At 55.8% G+C, this 14845-nt stretch overlaps 1 protein-coding gene across 3 annotated transcripts in view; it reads left to right on the forward strand.

Annotated features, from left to right (window-relative positions):
• The window catches only part of IKZF1 (IKAROS family zinc finger 1), a 92077-nt gene that overhangs the window by 61432 nt on the left and 15800 nt on the right, over positions 1–14845 (forward strand). For 2 of the 3 annotated variants that reach the window (XM_055301356.1, XM_055301354.1), the window contains exons 4-6: positions 4206–4466; positions 9781–9948; positions 14010–14135. In XM_055301356.1, coding sequence (XP_055157331.1) covers positions 4206–4466; positions 9781–9948; positions 14010–14135 — 555 coding nt within the window. The remainder of the gene's footprint in view (positions 1–4205; positions 4467–9780; positions 9949–14009; positions 14136–14845) is intronic. The other variant, XM_055301357.1, reaches the window with a different exon arrangement.

A 14845-nucleotide genomic window follows, 5' to 3' on the forward strand; every position in this document is an offset into this window, starting at 1 on the left:
CTTGTCTATGGGCTGAGCTCCACCCGGCCGTAGGGACCTGGGGGTCTCTCTTAGGTCTGCTGTGTTACTGATAACATAGGCGGCCTCTACGTTATGTAACAAGAATACTTTGACCTAATGGAAAACCGCATCTGAGAAGGAAAGTAGCTTTTGACTCTTCCAGATTCGAAGACATCCGCTCTTAATATAAGCCTCATTTATTAAATAATGAAATGGGGCCCCTGTCCGTGCACTCCCGGTAGTCGGCGGCGGAAGAGCTGCAAGGTTAGGCCTGAGCCAGAGCGTTCGGGGGTGGAGAAGCGCCGGAGTCTCAGCTCATGTTCTATATTTAATCGCTTCAATTCAGTATTGTACTGAGTTCAACATTTTTCTAAGTGGTGGAGGGATGGAGTTGCAAAATATTTATGAGTAGAATCCCCACATTGAGCGAGAGCCTAGCGTCTCCTAGACATGATAGTTGCCTAAGCAGTTCCAGCTCCGTGAAGATGGAGCAGGGGAGGGGTTTAGGAGTCCAGGGAGGGCACAGCCAGTTGCCGTGAGCCCCGGTTGGCTCAGAAACATCATCCGAAGGCCCGACCGAAGTACAGTGAACACAAACACGGGGAGACCCGCTATTTCATGGAACCGACTGGGCAGGTGGACGTGGGCCATTCAGGGAGACCAATGACGAAGGACGGGAGGATGCGTCCTGCCACAGCTGGCCTTTCTCAAGGGGATAGAGGAGGAATCTTGCCAGGTCCCTCGGCTGGGCTCCAGGCCGGGAGGTAGACGGCTTCAATGAAGCCAGTCATCTGCCATGAGCCCTTCGTTAGGTGGAGCAGCCCCTGGTGCCCTCGGCTTCTGCAGGCTGGTAGGATTCACCGTAACAGGCCCAGGAGCGCAGCACTGGACAGGCCTCCCGAGTCCTCCCTGACACGTGCAGATGCAGAAGGTGGTCGAACAGACACAAACGTCTGCAGACGCCGCCCCCACCGCCCCCTCGGGTTCCATGAGCGAGAGGCCACCTGCCCGGCCGCAGAAGGAGCCTGCCCCCCGCTGCCACCGCCGCGCCGCACTGCGCAGGGCCGCCCTGGCCTCCCGCTCTCCCGTCCAGCCTCCTCCTCTCGGCCCCGCAGTTGTTTCTCTGAGCTTGTCCAGCCCCGTGGATGCCCCCAGAGTGTCCAGACCTCACTGACGTCCTTCCTTCCTTCTGACCGCTTCACACTGTGCTCGTCCTTTTCAAAGGACACGTATGACCTGCACCCAGTGCTGGACTCCGAGGCTACGTCTTCTGTTTTTTTTTTTTTTCCTTTTTCCAGCCACATCACTAATTGAGCCAAAACCCCCAAAACCTTTTTCACCTTTAAATGAGTGAGGCCGACACCGCCCCCATCCTGAGTTTGTGTTGTTTTTTTTTTTTTAAGTGTATTTTAACTTAGGGGACTTGACGTTTATGTCTGTTAGATTGCAATTTTGAGACCAGCGTGTCATGACTTTATTAGGATACGTTCACGCTCTGAGCCTCTGAAGATCATCAGCCCATTGCCCATGTTGTCCTCCTAGCCAGAGGGGACACCGCATTTCCACGGACACCCTCCTCGGTGGGGGGCAGTCCCTCTCTCCTGCATGGCCAGCACCCACTTTGCATTTGTTCACAGAGGTGGGAATGCTGAAGGGAGCCTGCTGGAGGGTCTCTCTCCCCTCCCTCCGCCCCTCCTCCTGCTGTCTCTCAGATATGTAAATAAATCCTTAAAAGAGAGGAAAACAAAAAGATAGCTTCTTGGCCAGATTTAGAGAACTTTCTCCTATGCTTGGCCCTGGCGCACCTGTGGCAGACCGTGTGGCCCTCCATGACGTCCCCGGGGCCCCTGGCCACTCCCCGTCGTCCTTTCCCCCTTGGTCCCTACAGACCTTTCCTATGCTAATGTGCCCTGGCATATGTCCCCAGAGTGCTAGCAAGCTTCCAGCCCTGGAACACCGTGCGTGCGTGTGCCACCCGACTCCTACCTGGAAAGGTGGGTGGCGTCTGCTCCCAGGGACACGTGTGGCTCCCCGCCCTGGCCCCAGCGGTCGGCGGCGCTCTCCGTGCTCCTGCCCCCAGAGACCTGCTGTGTGAGCAGCGTCCTGAGCTCCGTCTATGAGCCGGGCCCCTCCCCTCAGGCGGTGCCTGGGGTCCACGGGGTCTCAGGGTCGCTCCTACTCAGCTCTCGCGCCACTGGAGCCTCCTGTGTGTACTTTGGTTCTGTTGCAATTCTTGAAGAAATTGCCACATGGCATAAGAGCACTGAGAAAGTCACGTTATGGCTGGTGGCACGTCTGGGTGGAGGGCGCCCCTGATACTTAAGATGACACCCATGCTGTGCTTCTCACCAGGCCGCCCTCGCCTCCTTCCTTCCTGACGCAGCTTCGCCCCCACGGCAGGTGGCCACGCGTCACCCGGAGGGTCACCCCGATGCTTTCCCGCCCTCCCTGCCCTCTCATCAGGAAGGGCCCACCCGGTCGCCAGCACCACATGCCGCAGAGCAGGCCACCAGGTCACAGCAATATCCGTCTTCCTTGGCACTGGGAGCCCTGGTTTCTGGCACGTGTACTTTTGAGAACGCGAGGGTCAGTTCCCTCTATGTCCCCGCACTTCTCCAGCCACAGGGGCACAGGCCTAGAGCTTGGTCGCAGTGCACAGGCTGACGCACCCGCCACACCAGCGGTCAGGCCTAGAATGCCCCAATCTCAGACGGGGGTCGGGGGAGCAGCTGGATGATTAGACGTGATCCCAGGTGAAGGAGTTCCGAGTCGTGGAAACTTGACTTCCGTGCTTCCAGACCATTCTAGCACCGAGCCCAGCCTAGGGAATGTGCTTCCACCTGAAAGCGAGTCAAGTGCGGTGTGCCTGGCACAGGGTCCGTGTCGCAGACGTCACTGGGGGGGGAGGGGGCCCTCCATGGACGGCTCTGTAGGGAATGTGCTCCCACCTGCCCCGTCCAGTCCCCGTGCTCCTGGGTTTATCACCGAGTCCTCACCACACCCCTGGCGGGTCAGTGCCCCCTTGACGGACGTGAAAACCGAGGCACAGGGGAAGTGGGTGACCTGCCCCCCGAGATCTCAGCGCGTGGGAGGAGTGCAGCCGACCCCCCGGCCACGAGCGCCCACTGCAGATTCTGGGCTGTCCACCCATGATCAAAGGGCTGGACAGAATGAACCTGGAGTGTCACTAACGGGGCAGATTGTTTAAAACCGTGGTCTCAGACGTGACTGTGCATCCGAATCCCCCGGAGGGCTCGTGAAAACACAGAGTCCAGCCTGTCGGGGGCACACCGGAGAATTGGCCCTCCCGCAAGTTCTCAGTTGATGCTGATGCTGCAGGTTCGAGGACCAAGCCTGGGGACCCACTGGTTCAAAATGTCGATGCGAGATTCCGCAGTCACCATTGCCGAGCATGTCACTGTTTCTTGCACTTGGCAAAATTTACCTGCCCACCCCCTTAACCTATGGAGGCCGTGATGGGAGCGATGGTTTTGGGGTCGCCGCAGTCTCTCCTCCGTATGATAGTGTGGGACCCATCGGTGCACCCCCGGGCTGTGCTTCTGAAGGATGCACACGCAGTGTCTCTGATTTGCTTTACCTACAAAAATACGTGAATGGCAGAGATAACTGCCCTCGATGTGACTTAAAGGGACAGGAACGCAGACTGAGCCGGGGACCCGAGTGCTCCTGAGCAGCAGCCCTCGGCCTCCCCCCGGCTGGGGCTGCCCCCGCTCCGACGAGCTGGCGGGGTCGGTTACCTCCACAGGCCCTTCCACAAAGCCACCTAAGACGTCGCGGCTCTGCCCCGGGCACAGGGTGTGTGGCCCCGGGGGCTAAAAACGGGAGCGTGACCGTGAGCCAGGCAGCACACGGAAGTCCTGCGGAAGTCCTTGGGGCACCGGTGGCCGGAATTGGGAGCGGGTGCCCGCAGAGCTTTGCCCAGAGTGCGTTAACCCGGGCCACGGGCAACGGCCACCTCCGGGTGGGGGACGTTTCTCAGGCTTGACGACCTACCTGCGGGCCCGCCCGGCTCCCTGACACCTGCCCCCGGAGCCCGCGGGGTCCCCGCCCCAGCCCGGCTGCGGTCCCCGGGAACCTCCTCTGCTCTGACGCGCTGTCTTTTTGCTGCTGTGTTGTTCTGTGTTGTTTTGTTTTGTTGTTTTTTTTGCGATGACACTGAGTGGCACCTGTATTGTGTCTTTCAGCCAGTAATGTTAAAGTAGAGGCTCAGAGTGATGAAGAGAATGCGCGTGCCTGTGAGCTGAATGGGGAAGAATGTGCGGAGGATTTACGAGTGCTTGATGCTGCGGGAGAGAAAATGAATGGCTCCCACGGTGGCCAAGGCGGCAGAGCTTTGTCGGGAGCTGGAGGCATTCGACTTCCTAACGGCAAACTAAAGTGTGATGTCTGTGGGATAATTTGCATCGGCCCCAATGTGCTCATGGTCCACAAGAGAAGCCACACTGGTAAGGCCTGGTGCAGTTCCTCCCTTGGTGGCCTGGAGGGGTCCGCGGGTGTAGCCGGAGGATGCGCCCTGTCTCTCGGCGCCGGCTCCCGGTCTGTTCTCCTGGACCAGCAGCCGGGGGGGGGCCTTCTCAACCCGCGCCGAGCCGACACCCTAGAGCGGGGAGGCTGGGGGCGCTAAGAACCTCCGGGGACCCGCCGAGGGCCCCTGTGCCACGCGGCTCCCCGCTGCCCCACGACCAACAGACCTAACAGAGAGCGAGCCGCGGAAGGCGCCTCCTCCGGGGGGTCCCCCGGGAATTCATGAGTGAAATGTGCCTTTCGGAAAACCGGGGTCACAGAGCTGGGGTTTCAGCAGCGTGAGCGGGCACCGGAAGGCGGCGGGCGCAGCGTTCCACGGAGCCAGGGGCAGTTGTCCCCGGGCCAGCCTCGGAGCGACTGCGGCTGCCGCCCGTTTCCGTCGCAGACGGGGACGGAATTTCCCAGCAGGGCCTCTGTGTCTGTCGGAGGCTCTGGAAGCATCAGAGAAGGCGGTATTCGTGTCCAGACAGGAAGGAAGGAGGACAGCGTGGGGCCCCGGCCGTGCCGCGGCTCACCAGGTGCCCTCACCCCGGGGTCGCCCACCAGGTGCCCGGGCGCAGCCAGCCACCAGCCCCCACTCTCCCGCCAGGACCAGGGAGTCCCCTCGGACGGCCCCAGACGGCCTTCGAGGTATCAGAGGGCCACATAGCGTCCTTAACTGTGTGCAGGAGCATCCTCAACGGCAGAGGAACTTGACTCTCTGCACGACAGAGTCACCTCCCCTAGTGGTCACTGCAGGGTGAAACCCGAAAGGCGGAAACCCGAGGCTTGGCTGCCCGCCGGGGGCTGGCGCTGGGGGGCTGGGGGCCGTCCTGGAGCCAGCACCTGCCGCCGCCCTCCGCAGGGGGCGGAGGAGAAACAAAATGTGATAGGTGACTGGGATTATTGGCTCTGGAGGCACAGCAGGGTCGTAAGATGACTTAGGGGAACAGGAAGGAGACCTGGAAATCGCAGCCTTGCGTGATCCCCACCCTCCCCCCGCCCCCCGGGCCAAACAAATCCACGACCATCAGAAATTTAGCAGGAATTCAGAAAAATCATTGAGGAAATCCGCTGGCTTGTCAGCACACGCAGGTCTCTCTCCCTGGAGCTGTGATTTTTTTTCTTCCCCCCGCCCCCCGCCCCCCCGCATCTGAACCGGGGCGGCCTCCAACGTGGTGCCTGCCGTGTGCGAGCGACGCGCCTGGAGAGGCCCCAGGTCTGTTTAAGTCAACGCGCGTCTTCGACAAAGACGTAACTTCTCCAATTAAGCAGACTTGGCTTTCCCTAATGGGCCCCCTTCATCCTCAGATTATCCTGTGCACTAGAGCCCTGACCTCAAGCCCTAAGTAAAGCTCGCGTGAGGGTAGGAGGGTAGGAGGGTAGGAGGGTAGGAGGGCTCTCCCCTTTGGTAATGACTCAGAAATTAAAGCGAAGGTAAGTTACCTGCTGACAGACGCTTAACAGAATCGGCCGGGCCCCGCGTTAATACATCCCTGACGGAGCACTAGAGCTCACAAGCGAATTACTTTCCTGCTAATTCATGTAAAGCCTGCCTATACTGTGAAAATTCGCTTAAATAAATATTTGATAAATGAATCAAATTCTGGCATGGTAAATTGCCAAAATATAATGACTGCCTGCCCCGATAAAAAGAATAATTGCATTTAATGAATAGACCTGCCAAGGACAGATATGCAGAGCAGCACCGGCTGTTTGCGGCCCACTTCTCCCCACAACCAGCGGCCAAGAGCCAGGCACACAGCATCACGCCGATTCCTTCACTCACAGGACAAGTACATTCCGGAATAGGGACATGCAGACCGTCAGGTTTATGGTTCCCGGCCTGGCTTTTATTAAAAAAAAAAAAAAAAAAAAAAAAAAGCAAAGCCCTGCAACAGTAAACGGGGGGGATGGCCTTCAGGCTGTGCTCCCCCTCGCACGACTGGGGAGGGTCGCAGGGGGATCCAGGAGCACATCGGCCAAGCAAGGTCTCCACGAGTAGACGATGCCAGGACGGGTCCCATTTCCTTGGGATGCGAGTGGAATATGCTAGAAAAGCCACGCTCTGCTGACTGTCACTCCCACCCCGACCTTACCAAGTTTCCAGTGTTTCTAGAGCGCTGCTCCTCAAACCGGAGGCCCCCCGGGGTTCCCTCGGGACACCCTCCAGCTCCCAGGGCCAGTCTCCCCACCTGGGCAGGGGCCGCGGGCGCCGCTTGCTGAACTTCCATCCCCAGCTCTGCTGCTCAGTTTCTTTCTTTCTTTCTTTTCTTCTTCTTCTTCTTCTTCTTCTTCTTCTTCTTCTTCTTCTTCTTCTTCTTCTTCTTCCTCTTCTTTTTAACTCAAGTGTGATAGCACTGCCTTCCCCGCCAGCCACCACTTCGGGGCTGGTGTGAGCCTCACAGGGGACGGGGTAGGAGGCAGGCCGGGCCGGGGAAACCCCGCCTGCAAATGTGCCGCGGTGTCGACCTGGAGGATGGGACTTTGAACGGTCGACAACAACAGTGTCTGAATGGTGGTAACTGTGTGCGGGCTCCTCTGCAGGGCAGGAAGGCACAGGGTCCAGGACCAGCGTCCAAGGACAGTCTGCTCCCGGGTCTGGCTGCAGCGGGCCCGCGCTCACCCCCGGCTCAGGGATGCATTTTGTGACCTACCTTCTGATAGACCCTCCTAAATTTTCTGATGGAGGCATCATGAAGCCCTGTTCGTTTTCTTTCCACTGGAGTTAGAGGGGCTCCGACGTGCCTGCAGAGAGGCCCTCCAGGGGCACATCCGTACAGCCCCCGAGAGTAAAACCTCAATTTTGAGTCAGTGATGATAACGTCTGCGTCCCGCCGGGTATAAGAAGCGCAGCCACGGATCGCCCGGCGTCCCTTAGCCCGGGGTCTAGCCCGGCGAGGGAAGCCGCCTAGAGCTGAGCCCCGGGTTGTCCCTTCGGGGCTCACTGGCCTCGGCAGCCTCCGCGTCCTCGTGTCACACCTTCTGCCGGCGCAGGCAGTCAGCGACGGATGCCAGCAAAGCTTGCCGGCAGGAGTGAGACGCCAGGCACAGCCGGGGGCACGAGGACGCTTGACGCAAACTAGAGACAGATTTCACTGTGCAAGCAACGGCTGCCTTTCCTTCCTTCCCGCCCTGTCCTGCGGGAGGGGCGCACGGCCTTCCCGCTCCGTCCCCCAGGTCCGCTGCAGCTCAGGGACGACCCGGCCTCCACGGCGGGGTCCGACCTGTCCCCCTGCCCCAGCCTGCAGATCTGCAGCACCTCGTCAGCATAGGAGGGCAGACCTCACACAGCCAGCTGAGCTGGCTTTGGGTCATCCGTGTCCCTCACTAGGTGCATTTTGTGGGGCATCAGCTCTCCCGGCTGCCTGCCCCGCAACATCCAGCCGCAGGTCCTCTCTGTCGGGATCCCTGCGCCCGGGGACCAATTTCTTCTCTTTCCCTTGCATCTACTTGGAGCTAAAATATTCACATCCACGCACGAGTGTGACGGAGGCCCAGAAGCGTTTCTAATAGATGATGATCTGTCTCTGCTGGAGGTTCCTGGGGGCCGCCCGGCCGCGAGCTCTTTGACTCTCCTGATCCAGTACTGACCTGCGACCCAGGGATTCAGTTCCAGCTCATTAGCTTTGCTGTCACCTTCCCACCGAGCCGACTCCTTGCGCAGCCAAGTCCAACCCAGAATGCAGATTCGGCAAGACACCGAGGTGCCGGGATCCCTCCCGCGGGCCTCTAATTAAATTTCATTTTAAAGTAGTTTCAGATTTTACGGCCGCACACCTGTCGGCCCCACTGAACAACAGGAGCGAGGACAACCACGACACCCAGGGGCCCGTGTAAACTTTTCCATTTAAGCCGGTGTCGGTTTTAACAGCACCCGACGCGCTTCTACCGCTTGCGTCTGGCGAGTGCCACCTCATCCACCAAAACCACATGAAGCAATCGGGAAAATCGTTAAATATACATTTTCACACATTCTTTCTTCCTAAGAAAAACCCATTACCAGGAAGCATGTGTGTATGTGTATGTGTGTGTGTGTTTTCATGGTATCTCAACAGCAGATACCGCGGGCACATAGAGCTCTTCTAAAAAAAAAAAAAGAGAGAGAGAGAGAGAGAGAAAGAAAAAGAAAGAAAGAAAGCGGGCACCTGTTGTTTTCCAAAGAGCTTGAGCGTGTGCTTAAAGCTGGCAGGCGTCATGCTCTTCCCACATGAGGCCCAAGTGAGACGGTGGCTGACGGGGAGCCCGAGACCCAGCGTGCTCAGTGGCGCGTCCCTTTCCCGCAGATGCCTGCGTGTCCATCCCTTTGTGGGATCCAAGCCCGTGGGGACGGCGCTGCCACGCGCAGCCTGGGTTCCTCGCTGTCCCAGCCGCCGCTCCACCCCCGACGCCCCTCGAAGAATCCCTAATAACCACTGGGTCGCATCCCGTAGGCTATTTGCACTGAACACACAGCTGCTCTGGGGGTGTCAGCCAGCGGCAGCTCAGTGGCTCCGGGATTGAGAGGAGACGAGGAAGCAGAGGCCTGGGTGCGCGGAGGCTCGGACGCCCTGCCCCCGGGGACCCGGGCCTCTCCGTGGACCATGTGGAGCATCCTTCACAGTTCCTTAACTTCTCATTTTATTCAATCTTCCTCCCTCTCTCTCTCTCTCTCTCTGAGCCTCACACTCTCTCTGTCTCCTTCCTGATTTGCCTGCGTAGGGACAGACAGGTAATGGAGAAGAAATTGAAAGGCAAAATACAGGAAAAATGTAAATGAAAAGAAGTTATTATAACTGTTATAATGAAGTGCCTTTCATTTAAATATAAGAATGTAACGCTGAAATGAACTTGTGATCCTGAAATGCATTTTTAATGAGTTTCCTTTTTATTTTGCTGCTTCAGTGGCATATTTTAAAGACCCTTTGAAAAAAGCCACATTAAAAACCCCACCAAATGCCACAACACGCAAAATTGGATATTGGTTTATTCCAAAACTGCTGATCAGGAAGACTGGCTCTTCATCACAAAATGTTGCAGTCACTTTATTTAAATGAGTTTGAATTTGCATTGTGATGTGCCATTCTGATTTAGGGGGAAAAAATTAGATTTTCAGATCAAATTGACCCAAGCAGCGAAGCGTTACGGAGCTGGCAGGTTGAGTCTGAAAGCGCCGTGTTCCATCAAACCTGCAGCCGGTGGGAGCCCGCGGGCCCCGTGGGCGCCCAGGCCCCCGCGCCCAGGCCCGGCCTCACCGCTGCCCTGTCCTCCTCCCAGGGGAGCGGCCCTTCCAGTGCAACCAGTGCGGCGCCTCCTTCACGCAGAAGGGCAACCTGCTCCGGCACATCAAGCTGCACTCCGGGGAGAAGCCCTTCAAGTGCCACCTCTGCAACTACGCGTGCCGCCGGCGGGACGCCCTCACCGGCCACCTGAGGACGCACTCTGGTAGGTCCTCGGGCGCAGGTGCCAGGCCGCCCCCAGCCCCCGGGTCGCGTGGGTGTGCACATGCGTGGGAGCACCCCCCCCACTGCCACCACCACCACCACCACCACCACCACCATGGGGGCCCGGCCCCGGGAGCGCGGGAGCAGTGCCCCCCCGGGACCGAGCTGTGACCCCCGCGGAACCCAGGACCCGGAGGAACAACATGCCCATGCACACGTCCCACTTTATGGAGGCTGTTTCCAAGGAGGCCTCCTATGCCCGGGGCATCAGGGGAGCAGGGCTCGTGCATGGGGTTTGGCTAGCTACCCACCCCCAGACAGTCCCCTGGTCCCCTTCTTGAGGTTGGTGGTTGAGCCCCATGCATTCCTGCTTTACACTGAGGAACCCAGGGTGGTTGCCATCCCAAGGCTGAGAGGTCCAGTGAGCAGGGCCTGCGGACGTCTGTCCCGACTGGGGACACCCGCCCGTTCCCCAGAGGCTCAGCTCCCCGTCTGGGCCTGAGCCTGACCCGTGCCACCAGCCAGTGAGGCCTCAGCCGAGGGGCCGCATTGTAGCAAACACATCCCAAACAGCCCAGAGTCTCTGAGCACGGTAACCCCAATGCCTGACCCGTCCCCCCGCACCCCAGCGTGCAAAGCATCTGCCCATCTTTGATCAGGTCCGACCTCCTGCCTCCTGAGGAATCTTCTACCAAGGGGCCCCACGGTCTTCCAGGCCAGTGGAGCAAAGCTCAGGTCACTCCGCCCAGCGGGGATACCTCACCCCGGCCCTCCCAGAGCTTGTCATCCAGACCGTGGGGTGGTCAGTGACTTCTCCGGGGCAGGGCCCTGTTGGGGAGGAAGAGGCTCCAACCAGCTCCCTCCCGACATCCCCAGAACCACACTCTTCCCCCCCGGAAGCGGGCGCCGCATCCCTGGGGAATACGTGCCTGGAATCGGGCTGTCTCCACCCCGATGTGATGAGTGTAGTTCATGGCCAGGATCTGGTGGCCTGTCCCTCGGTCACGGAGCAGGTAGTGAGCGCCCAGGGGCCCGGAAGGAAGTAGAGCACCAACGTGTCACCGGTGTGGTGACACAGTGTCTGAGGGGACGTGGGAGTGCAGGGAGGAGACTGTCAGCCTCCAGGGAGGCCTCAGGAGGGACTCCCCGTAGACGGAGTGGCTTGAGTCCACATGGAAAGGAGAGTGTCGAAGGTTTACCTTCAGAGAGGTTCCACCCGCGGGCGTAATTCCGTACAGGACCCTAGAAGGGGGCGGGGTACGCACCTTAGCCAGGTTGTGGCAAGTGTAGTCTTTCTCCTGGAGCGGTACCTGTAAGAGCTCGCCAAGAGCTGGGAGGGTGCTTGCAGCCTTCCCAGGTGCAGCCAAGCCATCTCCTCTCCATGCTCATCCCCTTCCCGGTCGTCAACACAGAGGAGGTTCCCAAAGTGCTCTTTAATTAGAGCACTGTGATGATGTGGGTGAGCTGCTTAACATCTCCCAAGAAAGGAGCTGTCCCAAGCTGCAAGTCAGCAGCGGGGTGACAGTGGGGCCGGTGCCTCCCACCTCCCCCCACAACCCAGGACGCGGCACATGCTGAAGGCTGGGGAGGGCTTTGCCGGAGGGGACAGGTTGAACAGATGGCTCCCCCAAAGTGGGAGGTTGACAATGAGCCTTTTTCATTGTTTACGTGTGTCAATAATGAGGAGCAAGTGTGTCGCCCCTAGAAATGAAGGTGTATGGGGAACTAGATGCTGGGCTTTGCAGGTGACCATTGCATGGGTGGTGTGCAGAGCCTGATCCAGGACAAAGGAACTTCTCATATAACCTTCATGCAGGTCGGGGGGACATGAGCACAGTTGCCAACAGCACTGCCTCGGGGTGGGCAGGAAGCCCCACTCCATGTAGGTGGAAAACATAAAAAAGACTCAGGCCTAGGTGGCACCAAGCTCATCACCATCATCCCCAGTTACTCCGATTTGCAACAGAAATCTCTCCTGCATGCCAGTCCTTAAAACTCAAAGGGATGCCACGCCTCTCTCTTTACCCTCATACCTACGGTGAAGCTTGGAGCAGCTAATGCAGTATTTTTGGTCATTCCAGCTCCCTGCCTGCCTATTTCCTTCAAGGCGTGACGGTATCCTGCTCCAGGCTTGGCCAGTGACTTGAGGGGTAGACTCTGGGCAGCTTATTTCTGTTTCGGATCCCCCGATGAGCAAGTAGATAACACCATTCCGTTGACCCAGGGCTGCCGCTGATCCTGGCAGCTGAGAGTGCCGCTGACACACGACTCTTCGAAAATACCCAAAGGGGGCCACTCCCCGATTCCACTAAAATCATCCTCAACCTCGTAGCTTCCCCTGGCAACTGGTGGTGGCCCGAGGTTCCAAAGACCAACATGTTAGTGGTGACGTAAGCATAGAATGTGCCCCACACTGACAACAGGAGGGCTCGGGGGGCCTGGCAGCGTAGGGACGGCATCTCCCTTCCCTCCTCACTGCTTGCTTTGGGACTTGTGAGCCGAGCTAGAGACTTTCTTTCCCTCAGAATACTGGGCTATGCTTCAGGGTATACTTTAATTCGGTTTCTTACTGTAAACATATTTCTTACGTTCCAGAATTAGAAGCCTATTCAGACTCTCTGCCCATATATACATGAATTTGCTGAAGTTATAGCTTTTCTAGGAAGGGACATCTATATTCTATTAATTTCTATTAATTTCTAAAGGTATTACTCAATAAAATGTACAATTTTAGGCAATATTATGTGTTTCAATGTTCACTTCCCTGATGTGAGTGATACAGCGCTTTCTATGGATAAAGATCCATCCCTTTCCTCCTCGGTTAAATATCCCAGAAGTCAAATTTTGCTTTTTGCTTTAGTCTTTTTAAACCATTGCTTCTGGTCACCTAAGAAAGAGATTGAGCCAGTACAAGCTTTGGTCAAACCTTTTTACCAAGCATTCCTATTTGGATGGTATTGATTTTTATACAATACGTTCAAATCTCTGAAATCTAACATAAGAAGGAAGTAAGAGAAGATTCTGGTCTTAGGATGGAAATTTATATTCCTCCTATAAATAATTAAAGATACTTATTTCATCTCTTAAATTGCTGTGTATTAAAGTCTTTGAGCTTAGGCACGATAGGAATTTATTTGTGCTGGTCTTCTTTCCCTAAAATACTGATCAATAAAGTTCTAGATGAACTAAACTCATCACATTAGAACTGCACTGCTTCATACGGTTGCCACCAGCCATATGTGGTATTTGAATTGTAAGTTTAATCAGTTGAACTTAAACAAAATCAAAATTTCAGTCCGCAGTGACTCTTTGAGTGTCCGGTGACACATAGGGCCGGTAGCCACCATATTGAACAACACGATGGCTGTCACAATGGGCAGCGCGGATGGAGAACTCTTCCATCTTCATAGTAAGTTCTGTTGGGCAGAGCCGATGGAGGAACCATGGGTTTCAGGGAGAACACAGAGCTTTTTCTAAGCTAGAATAAGGAAATACATTTTGGAAATAAATGCTCATTTCGTTGAGGTATATTTATCCACTGTTGTTTCTTAGAAACTTCAAATTATCCAGTTCGGTATCCTGGAATTTAATCCACTTTGGCTGCATTTAGATCTGTCCCACAGTGTAGATGTGGGCCAGAGTCTGACTTTAGAGGTGAATCTGTGTCTCATCCAGTCAACCCAGGGGCCTTCTTCCCATCTCTACCCAGTTGTTAGGCGCCCAACTCATCACACCGTAGTGGCCCATTTCCTCCAGTTAAAGAAATGATGAGGCCAAGAGAATTTGGTATGGGACTATGGGAAAATTCAGATGAAACAAGACTCACAGGAGTTCTTGGTACAAAGAAAACCCTGGGCATTAACATTTTTAAATTTAGCAATTTTGACTGAGTCTGTAAAGCTTTTAGCTCTTAAGAGTAGAAGGTTTTGTTTTTTGGGGGTTTTTTTGTTTTTTTTTTGTTTTTGTTTTTGCCTTTTTGATAATAATTGTATTGCATGAATTCCCATTACACATAAGGCCAATATTTAATTGGGGTCTTGAACTCAATTGTGTTTTCTGCAGTTGGTAAACCTCACAAATGTGGATATTGTGGCCGAAGCTATAAACAGCGAAGCTCTTTAGAGGAACATAAAGAGCGTTGCCACAACTACTTGCAAAGCATGGGTCTTCCAGGCACGATGTACCCAGGTAAGCGCTGGCTCTCCCTCCCCAGCACGTGGTGAAGAAGGGCCCCGGGCACACAGCTCTGGGTGCAGAATGCAGGCGTGCACGCCACCACCGCCCAGACAGACCGACTTTTTTTGGCCACTAACAGGGCAGTTTCACCCGAAGCATGCCGTGTTTCCCGACTTTTGAAGCCCTCATCTCACCAGAGAGAGAGCCTGACCTCAAACTCCTCCCCCTTGAAAGCTGGGGAAGCATTTAAGATATCAGCGGCCCCCTCAAACTTTGGAGGGGTTTCTTGGTTTTTTGGTAAATTTTTTTTAAGTCTGGCGTAATCAAAATAAGATGTGAAATCTTGTTTGAAAATAGTTTGAAAAACTATTTTTGCATGGAGTTGATCGAGTAAAAGCTTTCAGGCTGGGTTTCCATTCATCGGCTTTGGCACCTGCCTGGAACAGGTGAGCCCCTTGGAAAACCCTGACAGTCCAGAGGATTGCGGCTGTCACAGATTTTGAGGAAAGGCTGCTTTTTTTCTTATGAGCCTTGATGCTTGCGGCAACCCATCGCAAGGTGGCATTTGACTCCAATCTTAAATAATGTAAAGTGAAGGATGTAAACAGATGGCTGAATTTGCAGCAGACTGAATTTACTCAGAGGGATGGCGGTGGTATAAAAGGGGCGCCTCCCTAACTTTTGAAGACATAAGAAACGTATGAATAGATCAACTGAGGCTA

This window comes from Nyctereutes procyonoides, unplaced genomic scaffold, assembly GCF_905146905.1.
Source record: "Nyctereutes procyonoides isolate TBG_1078 unplaced genomic scaffold, NYPRO_anot_genome, whole genome shotgun sequence".
NCBI classification, from domain to species: domain Eukaryota; kingdom Metazoa; phylum Chordata; class Mammalia; order Carnivora; family Canidae; genus Nyctereutes; species Nyctereutes procyonoides.